Source organism: Lotus japonicus, chromosome 1 (genome assembly GCF_012489685.1).
Source record: "Lotus japonicus ecotype B-129 chromosome 1, LjGifu_v1.2".
In the NCBI taxonomy this organism is placed as follows: domain Eukaryota; kingdom Viridiplantae; phylum Streptophyta; class Magnoliopsida; order Fabales; family Fabaceae; genus Lotus; species Lotus japonicus.
Genome location: NC_080041.1, coordinates 11566446 through 11584080, shown reverse-complemented (window position 1 = coordinate 11584080; position 17635 = coordinate 11566446). Strand labels below are relative to the sequence as shown.

General features: G+C 37.1%; 2 protein-coding genes across 3 annotated transcripts; one reads left to right on the top strand and one right to left on the bottom strand.

The window, feature by feature from the left end:
- On the bottom strand, positions 1 to 1983 carry LOC130731604 (WUSCHEL-related homeobox 5-like). Of its 2 annotated transcripts, none has more exons than XM_057583885.1 (2): positions 1418 to 1983; positions 1 to 395 (listed from the first exon to the last, which is right to left on the bottom strand). In XM_057583885.1, the coding sequence occupies exons 1-2, from the start codon at positions 1761 to 1763 to the stop codon at positions 193 to 195; spliced, it is 549 nt and encodes a 182-aa protein (XP_057439868.1). In that variant the 5' UTR covers positions 1764 to 1983; the 3' UTR covers positions 1 to 192. The 2 variants fall into 2 exon arrangements, with proteins under 2 accessions (XP_057439868.1, XP_057439866.1); XM_057583883.1 differs by having other exon boundaries at positions 1 to 401; positions 1418 to 1974.
- A 5573-nt stretch (positions 1984 to 7556) lies between these two features.
- Positions 7557 to 8195, top strand: LOC130725104 (uncharacterized). Its single transcript, XM_057576379.1, has 3 exons — positions 7557 to 7742; positions 7828 to 7998; positions 8172 to 8195. The coding sequence occupies exons 1-3, from the start codon at positions 7557 to 7559 to the stop codon at positions 8193 to 8195; spliced, it is 381 nt and encodes a 126-aa protein (XP_057432362.1).
- Positions 8196 to 17635: the final 9440 nt, after the last annotated feature.

The following is a 17635-nucleotide window of genomic DNA, read 5'->3' as shown; positions in this document are numbered from 1 at the left end:
TTTGAAATACGAATTTTAAACCACTTGCCTAAGGGATAAAGTCAATATTACATGATCACTAAATATTAATCTAAAGTTACATAGTTTGTAATTTTTAACAGTTACATGATACAAACCCTAAACATTTTCTTTTTATGCTAAACCTAATTAATTTCACTAAGTAACAACAATAAGTAAAAAATCTCCTCCTCCTCACAGAAAGCTCAATCGCAGGTCTAATGGTGGGTGCTCCATCTGTTCTGCCATTGTGTATGAAAACATTGCATTACCCCTGCCTTCATTTGGATGCACCCTCACCTTCTCTGACTCTGTTTCACCAAAGGAATTCAAGGGAAAAAGTGGAAGTGTCTCAATCATCCTGTCAGGCTCTGAAACTTGATACATCTCAGCAATACCTGATCCTTTGAAAAGTGTCAAAAACACACATATTTACATCATTAGATCATTAAAAGCTAATGAAAAATAGAAATTTCAAAGGGTCTCTTGGCACTTTCAAATGAGATTCTCTTTACTCAGAATGAATTATGACACTTAAAAAAACTACTTACATAAATTTCTCAAATACTTCAGAATTAATTGTAGAAAATTCCCAAACATGCATGCTGTTAGGATTAATTATATTAGGATTTAATTTATTTTAATTTAGGAATCTATCTTTATAGTATCTTTTATATTAGGATGTTATCTCTTATTCTAGTAGTATATCTTATGTATTTCTTAGGGATTAAGTTATTGATATTAGGATTAGTTATTATAAATAGGAGTGCCCTCTTTAGGTTAGAGTTATGGATTAAATTATTGAGTTTTGTAAAGGGAACCAGCCCTATTGAAGAGGAACCAGCCTCGGTTCTGTAGAGGACTCAGTCTCTCAGTTCCTATTTATTCTTTTTTATTTCAATAATATCAGTTCTTATTCAGAAAATACAAAAATATTAGCCTTTATTATATTTTTCTCTTATGTTTCACCACGTTAGGATTTTCGGATCCTAACAATTGGTCCGACCTACCGGATCGAAATCCCGCCAACGATTCGATCCGGTAGGTCGGACCAATTGTTAGGATCCGAAAATCCTAACGTGGTGAAACATAAGAGAAAAATATAATAAAGGCTAATATTTTTGTATTTTCTGAATAAGAACTGATATTATTGAAATAAAAAAGGATAAATAGGAACTGAGAGACTGGGTCCTCTACAGAACCAAGAGGCTGGTTCCTCTTCAATAGGGCTGGTTCCTTTTCGGATCCTAACACATGCACTTGATTAGATTTATGTGTATGTTTAGATACACAACATATTTTCATATTAGACGAAAGTATGATTCTGAGAGAAGCTACTAATCCTAGTAGCATTTGTGGCACAATTGATTTTGGAAGATGTGAATGTGAACACAAACATGCAAATGACAGTAGTACTTACTTAGTGGAGAAGCATTCATGAAGTTATCTCTACGAATTACAACATCCTTCTCATCATATGAGACTTTGCGGCGTTTCTGTCTTTCCCTGGCCTTGTGATTCTGAAACCAATAGAACACGTTCTTGCTCTCTATCTTACCATAGAAACTCAGCTGATTGGAGATCTTCTGAATCTGATCAGTGCTTGGGGTTCTGAGACCAGCCCTGAAGAGTTCAGTGAGAAGTTTAACCTGTTCTGTGGTGGGGTTCCAACGCCCACACTTGGTGCCACTGCTGATGCCACTTTTACCTCGGACAGTACAGCTTCCTGATCTGATGCAAAAGCCTGACATGTTTCCCTCTTCCATGTTTCACTTCTAGCTAGTTCCTCTGATCAATGATTCTCTGCCTCTGAAGTGAGAACTTTAGCTCTGAGCTTCTCTGAACCATGAAGATTCCAATCCGTGTACATATATATAATACCATGATTAATGTCTCAATCTAATGTCATGATCTTTGTCTCTACGTTCTGTCTGCTTTGAATTTAGGGACTATATATTATATGTGGATTTGATGGTTTATTTAGCTGGTGCTTTTGATGGTAATAAAGAAATACAAATGGGTAAAAGTCGGGGTTCGATATTCCTTTATGAGGACTGAAACACATTTCATAGTTATTTATTTACGATTTAGTGCGAATATTCTGTGGTGAGGTGATTAGTCATTGCAGTTAATGGTAAATTGATTTAAGAAAATTGAAGAGAAACTATATAGTGTTGTGTCTGTTTCTTTACATGATTTTTATTTCCTCGAGTTCATCTTCTTAGAGACACACAATGTGTTTGGATTCAATGATCAAACTATTTTAGTAATACTGTAGCATACTATATAAGCGTGGTAACACACAAGTTCAGTAATCAAGAAAGGACAAAGACCACATTCTTCCGTGCACCATGTACAATTCCCCATGATGTCAACTATTCACGAGTGCCATTTTGTCTCTTGAAACATGGCACTTGCACACTAACTTCTAGGTGTTTTGGACTCAAGCTGTAAAGCGTACATCTTAGGCACTTACCCACCAAGCAGCAAACAAGTTATTTATTCTGCATGTAATCCACCCTGTAATTAAGAATGTATCATTTCTCAATTACACCAAATATTGTATATATATGTACAATTAAATTATCACATTTTATACCATGATAAACTTTGATATAGTATTTGTTTGCTTGCCTTTTTAGTTTGGTTTGGTTAATGGAACATCTCAAGCTCTGACTTAAACAACTTTGATATATGTATTCACACCTCTCACTTTTGTCATGAAAATTTCACTTCTTTTTCTTTGTATTTCTGATAGAGAGAATTCTCTATCAATTGAATCAATAGGAACCCAAAAGTAAAAGCTAACAAAATTCCTAAGGAAAGAAAACAATATAATTTATAGCTTGTTAGGATAAGGAGTGCTCGACACGTGACATCATCTCAATTCTAGAAATGTTTTAGAATATAAAGAGATAACTAAACATATAAATATAAAGTGACTAGCACTAATTATCCACCCACTTGAACTTAATAGATCCGACTGAATAAAGCTCAATAACTATGTAGCTATCAATTTCTCTCTCTTTTTTTTCAACATGTCATTCATCATATTTCATATTTTATATTTCTCTCTTTACCACTTTTGTGTGAGACTGTGAGTGAACTGAGTTTGAATGTAACTTTAATCTAACCTTAAATCCAACCTGGATTAGGATGCTCTGCAGTTGGATTTCCAACTGCAAGGATATTAGCCATAAAGTAATATTTGTAATGCAATAAAATGTAAATAAAAAGGTAAGCGAATGAAACTGCACCCCACAGTTATTTCCCCAACTCTAGGGGATCTAAATCCAACCTCAAACACCAGAAAAGACTTCAGTATGAATGAATGACTTTAAGGATTTTGGTAAAAGCGCCTTACCTTTAATATACCTTCCTGTGTCTTCTTATAATTGTCCAAGTATATATCATAAAAGAAAGAGAGACCATTAACAAAGAAAAGAAAATGGGTTGGTTATGTTGGATTTAGGAGGTGATTAGTATAGTGTGTTTGCTTTAGCTTCTTTTATCTCAAAATCAATTATGGGACTCAAAAACTGCTCACAATAATTTCTCATCAAAATTAATTTTGGTGAGAAATCATTTGTAGAAGAAACAAACACTATGAAGTGCAAGACTAGATTAAGAGGAAGAAATCTAGGACGCCACCACCCCTCTCCGGATCACCCGTGTCTTTTACTTTCTTGTCTCCACCACTTTTGTCGGCACTTTTGTGAGAACAACTACCTACTATGAGGATGTGGGAACAGTAAAAGAGATTAGCACTTGGCATCATGGTATTTGGCATCACATCCCATTCAATTTTTTAACATAAAGTAAGCTAGAAAGTTTTTGGTTTCTATTAGTGTTAGATTAGATAGTAGATACAACAAACACAATACGTGGACGTGCTTTTGAGTCATGACAAAAAGGGCAAAATGAGCGTGAGTTTGAAAACTCGTTCAGATCACTGCAAATTAATTAAATGAATCTTTACATTTTCGTAAGATGATGTACAATGATTTTTTCATTCAACACCCTACTTTTTCATTTTTTTCACTCCATATTATTTTCTCTCTTTCATCTAATAATTCAGCACACATTTAACTTTTACACACATTTAGCTTTTGAGTCATGACAAAAAGGGCAAAATGAGCGTGAGTTTGAAAACTCGTTCAGATCACTGCAAATTAATTAAATGAATCTTTACATTTTCGTAAGATGATGTACAATGATTTTTTCATTCAACACCCTACTTTTTCATTTTTTTCACTCCATATTATTTTCTCTCTCTTTCATCTAATAATTCAACACACATTTAACTTTTACTCACTGCAATTGTTTTGTTTAATAAAATTCAACACCCTAACTCACAACTTTTATTTCATATTCTTTACTTTTTTCTTATGTTTTTGTTTTTGTGATTATATATTAATAACAATTATCAATTTAAATTAAATTTAAATAATTTAGAGTTAATTTTTTTTCTTTCTAGTTTAGTAATTTTATATTTTTAATTAATTTTTTCTTGCAAGTAAAAAAAGACAACATATAGGGATAGTCATTATTAAAAGGGTTATTGTTGAGATCCATTTCACTAAAAATATGTTTAGAGCTACAAACAAGAGTTTATTGAAGGCTAATTAAATAGAAAAACTAGAGGAAAAAATGTCGTTTTTTTTTTCTGTGTCCAAATCAAATGAACCAAGTCTCTATTTATAGACAAAAAAATGATGAATTTTGGTGAAAAAAAATTAAATAAAAAATTAATTTGCTACGAAATAATTGACCCCAAATAATTATGATGAGATAAGAATCTGAAAATGAAAACAACCAATGAGATTTTGCCATGTGGGATGAGTGGGACAAATTTACTGTTCATTCAACATGTTGAATATTAGACAATTTACAATGATGTGTTGAAAGGGGAAGAATTTGGTGTTGAATGGGTGCAATGGTTTGTTGAAGAGTGTTGAAAGATGATGTGGTGAAGAGGTGATGAAAACTCTCAACATGTTGAATCTGCCACGGCTGGGACACGTGGCAACGTGTGATTGGATGTTTGGATTTTTATCATCTTAATCTTTTGAACTCAATTATTTCATTGCAAAAAAAATTTGCTGGAATTTTTTTTTTAACCAAAATTCATGATTTTTTTCCCTCTATAAATAGAGACTTGGTTCGTTTGATTTGGACACAGAAAAAAAAAACCAAGTTTTTCACTATTATTATTATCTTTCTATTAGCCTTTGTTTTGAAATGAATCCCAACAATTACCATTTCAACACCGAGAATTCTTTTAAATAAAATAAATTATTGTCTATATTTTTTTAAAAAAATATTAAATTGTTAAGTGTTTATTATTTTAATTTAATTTAAATCGATAATTGTAATTTTATGTAATCATAAAAATAAAAATATAAAATTAAGGCTTAATTGCAATTTTGGTCCCCCAACTTTGCCCTTTCTGCGAAAATCGTCCGCCAACTAAAAAATGAGCAAAAACCATTCTCAACGTTTACACTCCGTTGCAAAACTGGTCCACCGTTACACTTCTGTCTAAAAACTAACGTTTTCTGGGTAAAAAATAAAAAAATAATAAAAAACATATGAACTTCATCTCTTTCTTCATCTTCTTCCTCTTAGTTATCTTCATACCTTCAAACCCAAAATTCCAGAAAAAATAAAAATCGAAATCTTCATCCCACACACCCTCCACCGCCCCCACCCAAAAATCAAAATCCACAACCTCCATTATCCCCACCCCTAAATCGCAGCCCACAACCTCGACCCCTTAATCGCAACCTCTGCTGCCCCCACCCCTAGATCGTAACCCAACCAACCCACACTGACCCACCACCCCAACCACCATCGAACCCAAAACAAAGGCAAAACAGAAGTGTAGAAGAGTGTTGCTGACTATCGATGCATTCAGATCTGGGTGTTTTTGCTTTCTGAGAGGAACTGCAAGGTCGAATCTCGAGGGGGAAACAGAGGAACCAATCAGATCTGGATTTGGGGATTCTGGGGTTGGATTTGGATTTGGGGTTTTTTTATTTGGTTTTGAATGTTCTTTAAATCATCAAAGAACCCATTGCAGATGCAATTGCTTACGGTTTGGACAAGTTCAGAGGCCAATTCGAATTTTGGGTGTGCAATAAATCAAGAACTTTGCAATTTGCATTCAATATTTGGGGGATAGATTTGTTTGGTGTGTGAATTGACAAATTCATGTTTCTCATTCTTGATTTGGTTGGAATTCTCATCTTGGGTGCATGATATTTGAGAGTTCTACATTTGGGGGATAAAGGGTGTTCAATTTGGGGGTGCTAATATGGTGCTAATTTTTGCTCTTATGATGAGGATTCAGCTGCTTTGAGGCCACGGCTTGGGGACATACTTGAGGGTTGTGTGGCATTGGTATTGATGTACTTGGATACATCTGATATGTGCAATTCAATGGTTCAAATTTCTTTCAAAAAAAATTGTAAATGAGATTCTTGAATTTAGATTTTTTTTTTTTGTTTTTTCTGGAATTTTGGGTTTGAAGGTATGAAGATAACTAAGAGGAAGAAGATGAAGTTCATGTATTTTTTATTATTTTTTTATTTTTTACCCAGAAAACGTTAGTTTTCAGACGGAATTGTAACGGCGGACCAATTTTGCAACGGAGTGTAAACGTTGAGGATGGTTTTTGCTAATTTTTTAGTTGGGGGACGATTTTCGCAGGAAGGGCAAAGTTGGGGGACCAAAAGTGCAATTAAGCCTAAAATTAAATAAAAATATGAAATAAAAAAGTGGTGGGGTAGTGTGTTGAATGAAAAATCATTGGAGTGGGTAAAACTTGAATGAGTGTTGAATTGGAGAGAAAAAATGATGTGGAGTGTTGGGAAGAGGAAAAGTGGTGTTGAGAGTGTAGAACCATTGTAAATGGTCACCCTATTCAACAGGGCCATTGGAACAATTCAACGGTTGAATCCATTTTTCAACACCCATTCAACAGGGCCATTGCAAGTAGTCTAATAGAAAGTGTGAGCCGACCTCTAAAAAAATATTATTGCTTTAGATTCAACTCATATCTAAACATACAAAGTGATTTTTGAATGTATGTTTATATTTTTTTGATAAGCAAATTTTGCATTAATGAGAGTACAAGGGGTACTCAACCCTTAATACATAGTAGAGTCAAGAACAAATTAAAAACGCTTAATTGCACTTTTGGTCCCCCAACTATGGCCTTCCTGCGAAAATCGTCCCTAAACTTCAAAATTAGCAAAACTCGTCCCTCAACTATACACACAGTTGCACTTTTGGTCTTCCGTTAGCTTTCCGTCAGAAATCTAACGTGAGAAGCCTACGTGGCTTACTCACGCGTTTCTCACGTGATCATTCAGGAGAGAGAGTGATGACTGGACACACATGTGCTTCTCACGTGATCTAACCAAAAGCTACAACGGTCATCTCCTCCCATCATCTTCTTCTTCACCCGACCCACGATCTGAAGAGGGTTAAAAGATGGGTTTTTGATTTCTTCTCTCTCCCTCTGAATCACAACCTGAAGAACGAAGAAGAAGGATATGCGAGCTCCTCCAAGCGAAGGGTGGAAGGAAATGGGAGGTGGGTCTCAAAGTTCTGGCTCGTATTCTTGTTCACAGAGGAGGAAGGGAGGTCCCATTTGCGATTGTGGTTTTCAGGCTCCACTCATTACATACTGGACTGGTGATAGCCCTGGGCGAAAATTTTACGAATGTGGACTGTTCAAGGTTCGTGTTCTTACCCATTGTCTTCTCCTTGCTCTCATATATTTGTTATCTGCTCTCTCATAACTCTGTTTTTCTGTATTTGCAGATACATGGCAAGAGAGTCTGCAGATTCTTTGTTTGGTATGATGAATATCATGGACTAGTAAAATGTGATAGGTTTGATGAAGAAATTGCAAGGGAGAAGAAAATTATTGGTGCACTGTTGAGGAAGATTAATGATATGAAGAAGAAGGAAAGGATGTTGGAGATTTCTTTGGTGACTTGTATCATTTTGATGATTTTGTTGGTGTTTTCTTATGTAAACAAATAGGGGGATAGTTGGTGTTGGGCTATGTAATTTGTTGTAGTTGTTATGTATGACATTGAGATTTTGATGCAATGTAAACCTGTGGTATTTCATGAATGAATTTGAGACCTGTGGTATTTTAGCCATCTCTTTATGATGCAAAGTAAACCTGTTGTATTTTGATGCAAGGCCTTCATTTGTCATGCAACACACAAAGTAACTTTGGCACTTAGGCCTTCAATTGTCATGAAGCAAAACACAAAGTAACACACAAAATTACTGCACTGATTCAACAAAATAACAGTGGCACTTAGGCCTTCATTTGTCATCAAACACCCACAGTAGAGTACACAATTGGCAGTTAGGCCTTAACAACATTACATAAACCATAAAAAGAGTCACATTGCTCAATTGGCACTTAGGCCTAAACCACATTACAGAAACATTAAAAAGAGTCACATTGCTCAATTGTCACTTAAGCCTAAAACACATTACACATTTTGAAGCCTAAAACACATTACTAATTTGATCCACTAACTTCTCCAAGCTTCCTCTTATTTCCTCCCTTAGCATTTTGTCCCTTCCCTTTGGCTAGTTGTTTCACTTTCCCTTTCCCTTTAGCTTTGTCAGCCTCATTTGATCCAGCTTGAGCCCGTGGAGCCTGAGATTGTGGAGCCTGTGGAGGCTGAGATTGGCTAAGAGGAGGATCACCCTGGGTCTGCCTCACAGGAGGTGCATCCTGAGTTGCATTTTGAGTAGTTTGCACATCCCTCTGCTCAGGTTGCAATATTGTAGGGTTATCCTGCAAAATTAGAGAACATCCATGAGAACAAAAATATTACATATAGGAACAGATATAAGAGTACATGCAATGGACAAGTATCTGATCTTATTCCCTCCAACAGGAATCTCTCTGTCAGCTAGGTCCTTGGCCTTGCAAGTTCTTACATTGTGCCCTTGTCCTCCACATCTTCTACATTTTAGTGCAGAACCTCATTTCTTCAACTTTGTAGGGTTCTTCTTCTCATCATTTGCCTTGTTTCTAGCCTTCTTTGGCCTCTCAGGAGCTCTTCTTACAAAAGGAGGGTTCAGGGGTGGTGCAGGATCTTCTGGCCATAACTTAGGCCCATTATTGGGCTGGATTAGATAAGAATATGTTTCCAGGAAAGTTGATTTCCTGTGATTTTTTCAGAATAACAAGTAGAACTACAAATTGGAATTTTTTAAGAACAATTATAACAACATTTAGAACTATAGATTGAAACTAACATGTAGCTTGGATCCACATAATTCTCAGGGTTCCGGCGTGCAAACCACATACATGCAATGGAATGTGAGCAAGGAATGCCTGTTAACTGTCATCTCCTGCAGGCACATGTCCTTTCTTCCAGGTCTACAACATAAGAATCAAAATCTCTCTTCACTTGGAAGTTTCTGAAATTGTCAGAACCATTCCAAACTGCTACGCATTTATCAGCTGCTTCCTTGGAGAATTCCAACCTTTGCTGAATCAGTGGGCATATGATTGAAGTCTTCCATCTCAGCATCAATTGTCTCTGCTTGACAATCCTATTATTGATGTAAAACTTCAGCCCCTCTAGCAAAGAAATGATGGGCTTGTCCCTATGCTCCAACACTGCCATATTAAATGCCTCGCACATATTGTTGACCTGCAAATCACATCTTGTGTCTGTGCTATAGACTGATCTTGCCCACTGCTTTGCTGGCAGCCTCATCATGTCTTTGAAAGCCTCTTCACTAAATGCCTTCATCAAATCCATTTCTTTCTTCCACTCCTGCACTGTGCTTGCCCTGGCTGCCTTCCATAATGCCACTTTCAATTCTGATCCTGGATACTTCTTCCTGAAGTTACCATAGATATGCTTCACACATAGTCTGTGGTCAACATCAGGAATGAGCTCCTGCAGAGTAGGAACTAAACCCTGCAAATAAAAATCATTTCAAATGTCAGAACAGAATTTAAATAAATATAAAGCATAAATTGGAAGATTAGGTTTTACCTTCTGCTGATCAGAGATAAAAGCCCACTTTTTCTTCTTAATTTGGTCTAGATCCTCCAACAACAAACTCACAAACCAGTTCCAAGAGTACTTAGTTTCTGCCTCTACCACAGCATAGCATATTGGAAACATTTGATTGTTTCCATCCTTCCCTACAGCTGCTAGGAGCTGCCCTCCATAAGTGCCTTTCAAAAAACATCCATCTAGACCAATTAGCGGTCTACATGTGTTTGCAAATGCCTGTTTTGTTGCAGCCAAACAAACATATATTCTCATGAACACTGGCCCTTTAGGTCCCTCCTCACTCTTGATGATTACAGTGCTGCCAGGATTGCTTCTCAGCAGTTCATGAGCATAATTTCTCAACTGACTGTACTGGTCAATGCATGTACCTTGAATCATCTCTATAGCCTTGACTTTTGCCATGTAAGCTTTCCACCACCCCAAATGTACGCCCCACCTACTTCTTGCTTCTTCAATTAATCCAGGTATGCTCAAGTTAGGACTGTGCCTGAGAAGAGGCATGTACTTCCTAGCCATTAAAATAGTCTTAGCCTGCCTGTTTGATGCAGACCTGGAACAAAATAAAAACCACAATACAAATGTCAAAACAAAATTTAAATAAGTACAAAACATAAATTGGAAGATTATGTTTTACCTGCAGCAATTGTGAGTAGCCTCATATGTGACAAGCAGGAAGTAGTGCCTGCTATTTGTCTTACTGATTCTCAGATTAAATGGGCAGCCTTTGACACAATTAACAACCACCCTCTTCTTGTCATTCTTCACTATTTTCATATCTTTCTTATGTTGCAGAGCAAATTCCTTAACAGCATAAATAAAAATATCCTTACTGTCAAATATCTGACCAAGGACAAAGTTCACACTATCACCATCTTCTGCAGGCTTAAACCTGGGGTATCTCCTTGCCCTTCCCTCTCCTTCTCCTTCAGATGGACTCTCTAAATCATCAGAATCCCCATCTTCATCTTCAAAATCTGAGTAAGTTGCTCTTGGATCATTGGTGTCTACAGGTAATGAAAGTTCATACAGATCAGGTGGTGGAGCATCATGAGGTATATCAACAAGGGACTCATGAGGCAAGACTGTGGTCCAGTCCCAGTTTTCCTCATAGTCACTATCATCTAGTGACACCACTGAGGAATCATCACTGTCATCACTGTTAGGGTGATATGACTCATCATCTCCCTCTTCTCCCACCACTTGGTTATCCTTCTCAACTTGTTCTGCCACTACCTTCTCCTTCTCAACCTGTTCTGCCACTACATTCTCAGCCTCGTCTTCCACTAACTTTTCCTTCTCAGCCTCTTCTACCACTAACTTGTCCTTACCAACCTCTTCTTCCACCACCATCTCCTTATCACGTTCTTCTTCAACCACTTTATCCTTCTCACACTCTAGTACCACAGAAACAACCTCCTCTTGAATCACCTTATCCTTTTCCACATCCTTTTCACCCTGAATCAACTTCCCACAAATCACATCCAACCTATCAACTATTGCAACATCATCATCTGAGTCAACAACATCTAATGATATCTCATTGTCATGCTCAACAAATAAATGGACTAGATTATACCCCTTAACATCAGAGCAGAACTGGTGCACATCCTTATCAGTGATTATACGCCTAATCCCACTTGGACCTATTGCCCCAGGGTGCCTGTACCATAAAGCTTTAAAAGCCTTATACCCTAATCTAAATACCTCCTTACCCATCTCAATAGAAGATATTACATCTGTGTCCCAATCAACCAATTGTTCTACAGAACAACCATGATATTCAAATCTGGGTTCAAAGGTCAATTTCCCACCATGATGCAGCAGTATTCTTATACTATTAGACACTAAGAAGCTGGACAAAACAAAGGACAATATTAAATTCAAGCCTAAATTCAACAAACAACAAAAGGACAACAAACAACATTGATTTAATTCAACTACCCATTCAACATGACATAAAGATAAAGGGAAGAATAAAAAATCTTACATTCGCACATGGGTAGAGGGCCAAGGAACAACATCCCGAGAAAGTTCACGTTCTGGGACCACACCACTTGTTCTTCCTTGTCACAGTCTACGTTCTTCTTAATCACTTTCCTCGGGGTCCCCTTCTTGGGTTCATTGCTGTTGGTCGCAGATGGTTTCTTCCTCGAGGTCCCCTTCTTGGGTCCATTGTTGTTTGTCGCCGCTGCTATCTTCGTCGGGGTGCTCTTCTTCATTGTTGCCTTCTTCGTCGGCATCATCTTCTTCTTTGTTGCCTTCTTCGTCGGCGTCGTCTTCTTCGCCGTCATCGTCTTCACCCTCCTTCGTTCTCTTCTCCTAGGGTTTTCTATGAGCTGCAATTTTGGTCCCTTAGGTTTTGAAATTAAAAAACCTAATTTTGACCTGAGTAGCTTGGTTAGATCACGTGAGAAGCACATGTGTGTCAAGTCATCACTCTCTCTCCTGAATGATCACGTGAGAAGCGCGTGAGTAAGCCACGTAGGTTTCTCACGTTAGATTTCTGACGGAAAGCTAACGGAAGACCAAAAGTGCAACTGTGTGTATAGTTGGGGGATGAGTTTTGCTAATTTTGAAGTTTAGGGACGATTTTCGCAGGAAGGCCATAGTTGGGGGACCAAAAGTGCAATTAAGCCAATTAAAAACAAAGAAGCTATCCAAAACAGATAGCTAAAAAGGTAACAAAATCCCTTTGAAACCCAACCTCACCACATTAAGCTATTAAATTGTATAACAATACCCAAACCAACCAAGAAGACGAAACAGCAACACAATGTAGGACCAGCTACAAGTAATTAATCCAGCACCACAACATATCAGATAAAATTCCAAAGATGCCAAAACAAATCAACTTGGACCTCAGACATGTTGAATGCACAGTAAAGGTTCAGCATACCACTCAACCATGGAATAAGTAAAACTCTGAATAAGTGCCTTCACCCATTGCCAAGACCTCCATTGAATTAGTTCTAATGTTGTCAGAATACAAACGACACCAGCTCTAAAAATTAGCTCATTCCTCAGAAGCCAAATTGTCCACACTGTTGCCAACCATATTGGAAACATTCCCCTGTAATTAGCATTACTCCAACCTTGCTGAAATTGAAGAATGTGACTCTTAGCATCTTTTGGAAGCACAGTAGAGACTCCAAGCCACTTATACACTTCCTTCCACACATCCATGGAAACCGGGCATGAAAACAAAATATGAGAACAAGATTCTGCTTCAATGGAACAAAATTTACAGACCGCATCTTCTCGAGAAGTCAGCACCCCCCTCGTAAGCAAATTGTCTGATGTGGTCAATCTATTTAACAAACACCTCCAAGCAAATGCCTTCACATTAAATGGCGCAAGTGCCCGCCAAACAATTGAAAACACAGTATCTGGCTCCGGTAACATTGGTCCCTGCAAAAATAAATAAGCTGAATTAACTGAATATACACCCTCCGTGTTTGGCAACCACACCCACTTATCAGGTACCCCTTCTGTTAGTTGGGCCAAGGATAGCTTTTGGCGCAACTCCTCTAGCCACCCCATCTCTCTCCCTACCAGTGGTCTGCGCCATGTGAACTCCCATTGCCATATCCCTTGGTTCCATCGTCCGCAGTCTGAAATACAATAGTGTTTACCTTTGGACAGGTTATACAACCTATAATACTTCTCACGAAAGCTACCTCCCCCCACCTAATCCTCACTCCAAAACCGTGCTGCATCCCCACACCGGACATGTTTAGACATGCCATCATGGAACCAACCCAAATCATCATCCCCACAAGCTTCTTTTACCCCTTTCCACCATGGTGAATCCTACATACTGAATTCAGTAGATTACTTAGCACTCAGCCCACGACACCATAAACTATCCTTTTCAGTTCTCATCCTCCACATCCATTTTCCCAACAACGCCTTATTAAAAACAGATAAATCCTTTATGCCTAGCCCACCTACGTCCTTACGCTTACAAATATCCATCCACTTTACCCAAGCAATTTTGTGCTATAACTCACCACCACCCCAAAGGAAAGCTCTCATAATCTGATTACAAATATTCACCACACATGCCGGTAACTTAAAGAAAGACAGATAAAATAACGGGAGCGCCGTGAGCACACTTTGAATAAGGCAAATCCCCCCCAAAAAGAAATAGATTTCCGCTTCCAACTTGATAGTCTATCATTTATGAATGTATGTTAATATTATTTCAAATAGTGATGATACATGAACCACTAATAATACTGGAAGGCTCATTTTTGTGGAGGATTTAGACCGTTATAAAATGGAAAGTTTGAAAAAAAAAACATATTTTGTGGTTGTCACTTGTCACGTAGGTGTTGCCTCTGTTGTATATGGGCTCTTTAATAATTTCTGTAGTTAAAAATGAAATAGAGACCCAAATCTCTCCATTTTGTTAATTGCATAAACAAGAAATTACTCCGTGAAGATAGCTTATAGACTGACCTCTAGCTAGCTGCTTAATGGCTTTGAACAAAAGTAGACTAGTGAATATTAATTATTTTCTCCACATAAACAATATTTTCTCTATTTTTAAAATTTTGTTACCTTAGTTCTTTGTTCATTAACATATAGAAAAGGAAAAATTTAATATGGACCAGTTTTTGATGGTCTAAAGTTAGACCACTACCTGTTTACCTGGTACTGGAGGTAATATTGTAATTTTTTAATATTCGAAAAAACAAATAATTAATATATAAAAAATAAATGATTTAGTAAGTAAGTAAAGGTTAGTAGTTAATTGAAGGTAAACCCAAGTGGTAATTGGGGGAGGTAAAATGAAAAGGTAAATCACTTAATTAATTAATTACTCCAACTAATTACACCAACAAATCATTAATTTACTCCCATTTACTCACCCCAATTACTCTAGCTACCCACTCAACTAAAGACTATACCCTCAACCCTAATACACCCATAAATCAAACCCACCCGGATCCTTCTAGAGAACTCTACTAGGGTTCATGGCCACCTTTTCATTTTACCGGATCCCTTCTGCAGTTCTCGTCGCCGTTCCTCCTCTTGCTCCAAACCCACCTTCATCGAGCGTTCTCGTCGCCGTTCCTCTTGCTCCAAACTCACCTTCGTCGAGCGTTCTCGTCGCCGTTCCTCTTGCTCCAAACTCACCTTCGTCGAGCGTTCTCGTCGCCGTTCCTCTTGCTCCAAACCCACCTTCGTAGAAACCCATCCTCTTTCTCCAAACCCACCTTCGTCGAAACCCATCATCCGTTGAAACCCGCCTTCGTTCGAAGCCCGAGATCGTCCTGCGTCTCATTTCGTCTTCCTCCAAACCCACCTTCCTCGAAACCCATCTTCCGTTCAAACCCACCTTCATTCGAAGCCCGACATCGAAGTGGTGGGTGGTTGATTCGTGTCCAGATGTAGCGAATACCTTGTAACACATCGCGTTGCCTTTTCTACCTTGACCGAAGTGTAAGTTGTCCTCCCATTCTGTGTTCAAATTTGGGATTTTGTATTTTTGAACGAAATTGGTGATTTGAGTGTCGTTTTGCCAGATTAAAGCGATTTTTATCCGTTTTAGAGTTGAAATTAGGGTTTAAAATGATTGAATTGAAGTTCTTCTGAAATTAGGGTTGAATTTGGGTTTATTATGAAATTAGGGTTGAATTTGGGGTTTTTGAAATTAGGGTTGAATTTGGGGTTGTTATTCTGAAATTATTAGGGTTGAATTTGGGGCTTTTCAATTTAGTGCATGTATGAGTAGATTATGCGATTGGATTTGGTTATTGGATTGAATGAATACTAACAGATTTGGTTTGTTTGTGTTAAAACAAGGGAGGATCTGGGCGTGCTTGTAGGTATGCTTGAAGGAGGATCATGGTGAAGACATGAAACCCAGGTTTATCTGGGTATGCTTGAAGGAGGAGTATATTTTTTATTTTTTAAAATGAAGAAGGAAGGAGCGGAGCGGGTTGTGCGAAGTGGCCCAAGAAGTTTTTGTAAGTATTCATTTTTTGCGTCTCATGGGCCAGATGGTTTTTTTTTTGCGTCTCCCATCTGGGCCAACAAAAACTGGTCCAGGTCCGTGCTTATGAAATTTGAATTTTAAAAAATAACATATTAATAAATATAATAAACATTTATTAATTTATTAAGTATTTAAATTTGTTTTTATTAATTATAATAAATATTATTTATTAATTATTATATTGTAATTATAATAAATATTTTTTTTAAAATTTTAATTATAATAAATATTTTTTTAATTATAAAAAATATTATATTTTAATTATAATAAATATTACTTATTAATTATTAAAAAAAATTTATACTTAATAATATTCAATAAACATAATAAATATTTATTATAAATATTATTTTAAATAATAAATAATATTTAATTAATTTTTATCAGAAAAGATAGATTAATTATTAATATTTATAAATAGAATATTATGTAATTATAAATATTTATTAATTATTAATACTTATCTCATTTGTCCCATCAGATCTTCTACCTCTTCTACCCTCATTTTGCTGACACGCATGATGCGTGTTCAGCTAACTAAGCACGTGATGTGCTTTAACTTGAATTTGAACTAGTACAGTTGTCCTCACCTGTCTTCCCGTCAGGTGTAGGTTAAAGCATACTCTGCCGCTCCGCCGCAGGCTATCTGTCAGCGTGCAGAGGCTTGTCACTATGTGGTTCTCTTTCATAATATAATATGTTATGTTACGGTTAGGTACATAGTAAATATTGTAATTAATATCTTAGATATATATTAATATCTTAGATATATATAAGCAACGGTTCCTACATACAACTTCTAAAAAATGGAAACACCAAGTAGTGAGGGAATGGGGAAATGCGTTGTGTTTGTGGGTAGAGAACCGGGCATTTACAAAACTCAGGCTGAAGTAAATCGCCAAGTTTATTGCTACCCTGGCAACATTCATGAAAAATACTCCACTTGTGAGGAGGCTGCCAGCGCGTGGATGAAATTTCTGGCCAAGGAATCGTTGAGAAAGTTTCCTCGGACAGCAGCAAGGGAATTGGGACATGTTTACTGGGAAGGTGATCTACACTTTCGTCCATCCCCTTCAACCACAACTCCATCTGCAGCCTCAATGTGTCCTACATTGAGTGAGGCTGTAAAAGGTGGAGGTTATGGAGGTTGTGAGGCTCTCAAAGGCTGTGGGCTTGAGAAAAAGAGGGATGGTGGAGCAATGAACTGGCTGTGGGTTACCATGTGTTGTGTTTTATTTGGTATTTTCATTGGAATCATGGCCACTCTTTATGTGGTTTCCTAAATTTCTTAAGTGTTTTATTTCTGTTGTATTAAGTCTTTCCTATGTTTAATGGACCATTGTTGGGACCCCAGTGTTGTATGTTGTATTCGAATTTATAATATAACTTGTATTAATGTATTTTGACCTATTCTAATTTAAATTTTCAATTTCCTGTTTGTGGGGTCCTTTATTCACACATAATATAGTAATCTGAATGTGGGGTACTTGGTTCTTTGGTTCTTGGTTCTAGTTATAATCTTAGTACTTTTTAAGGGAAATCTTAGTACTATGTAATG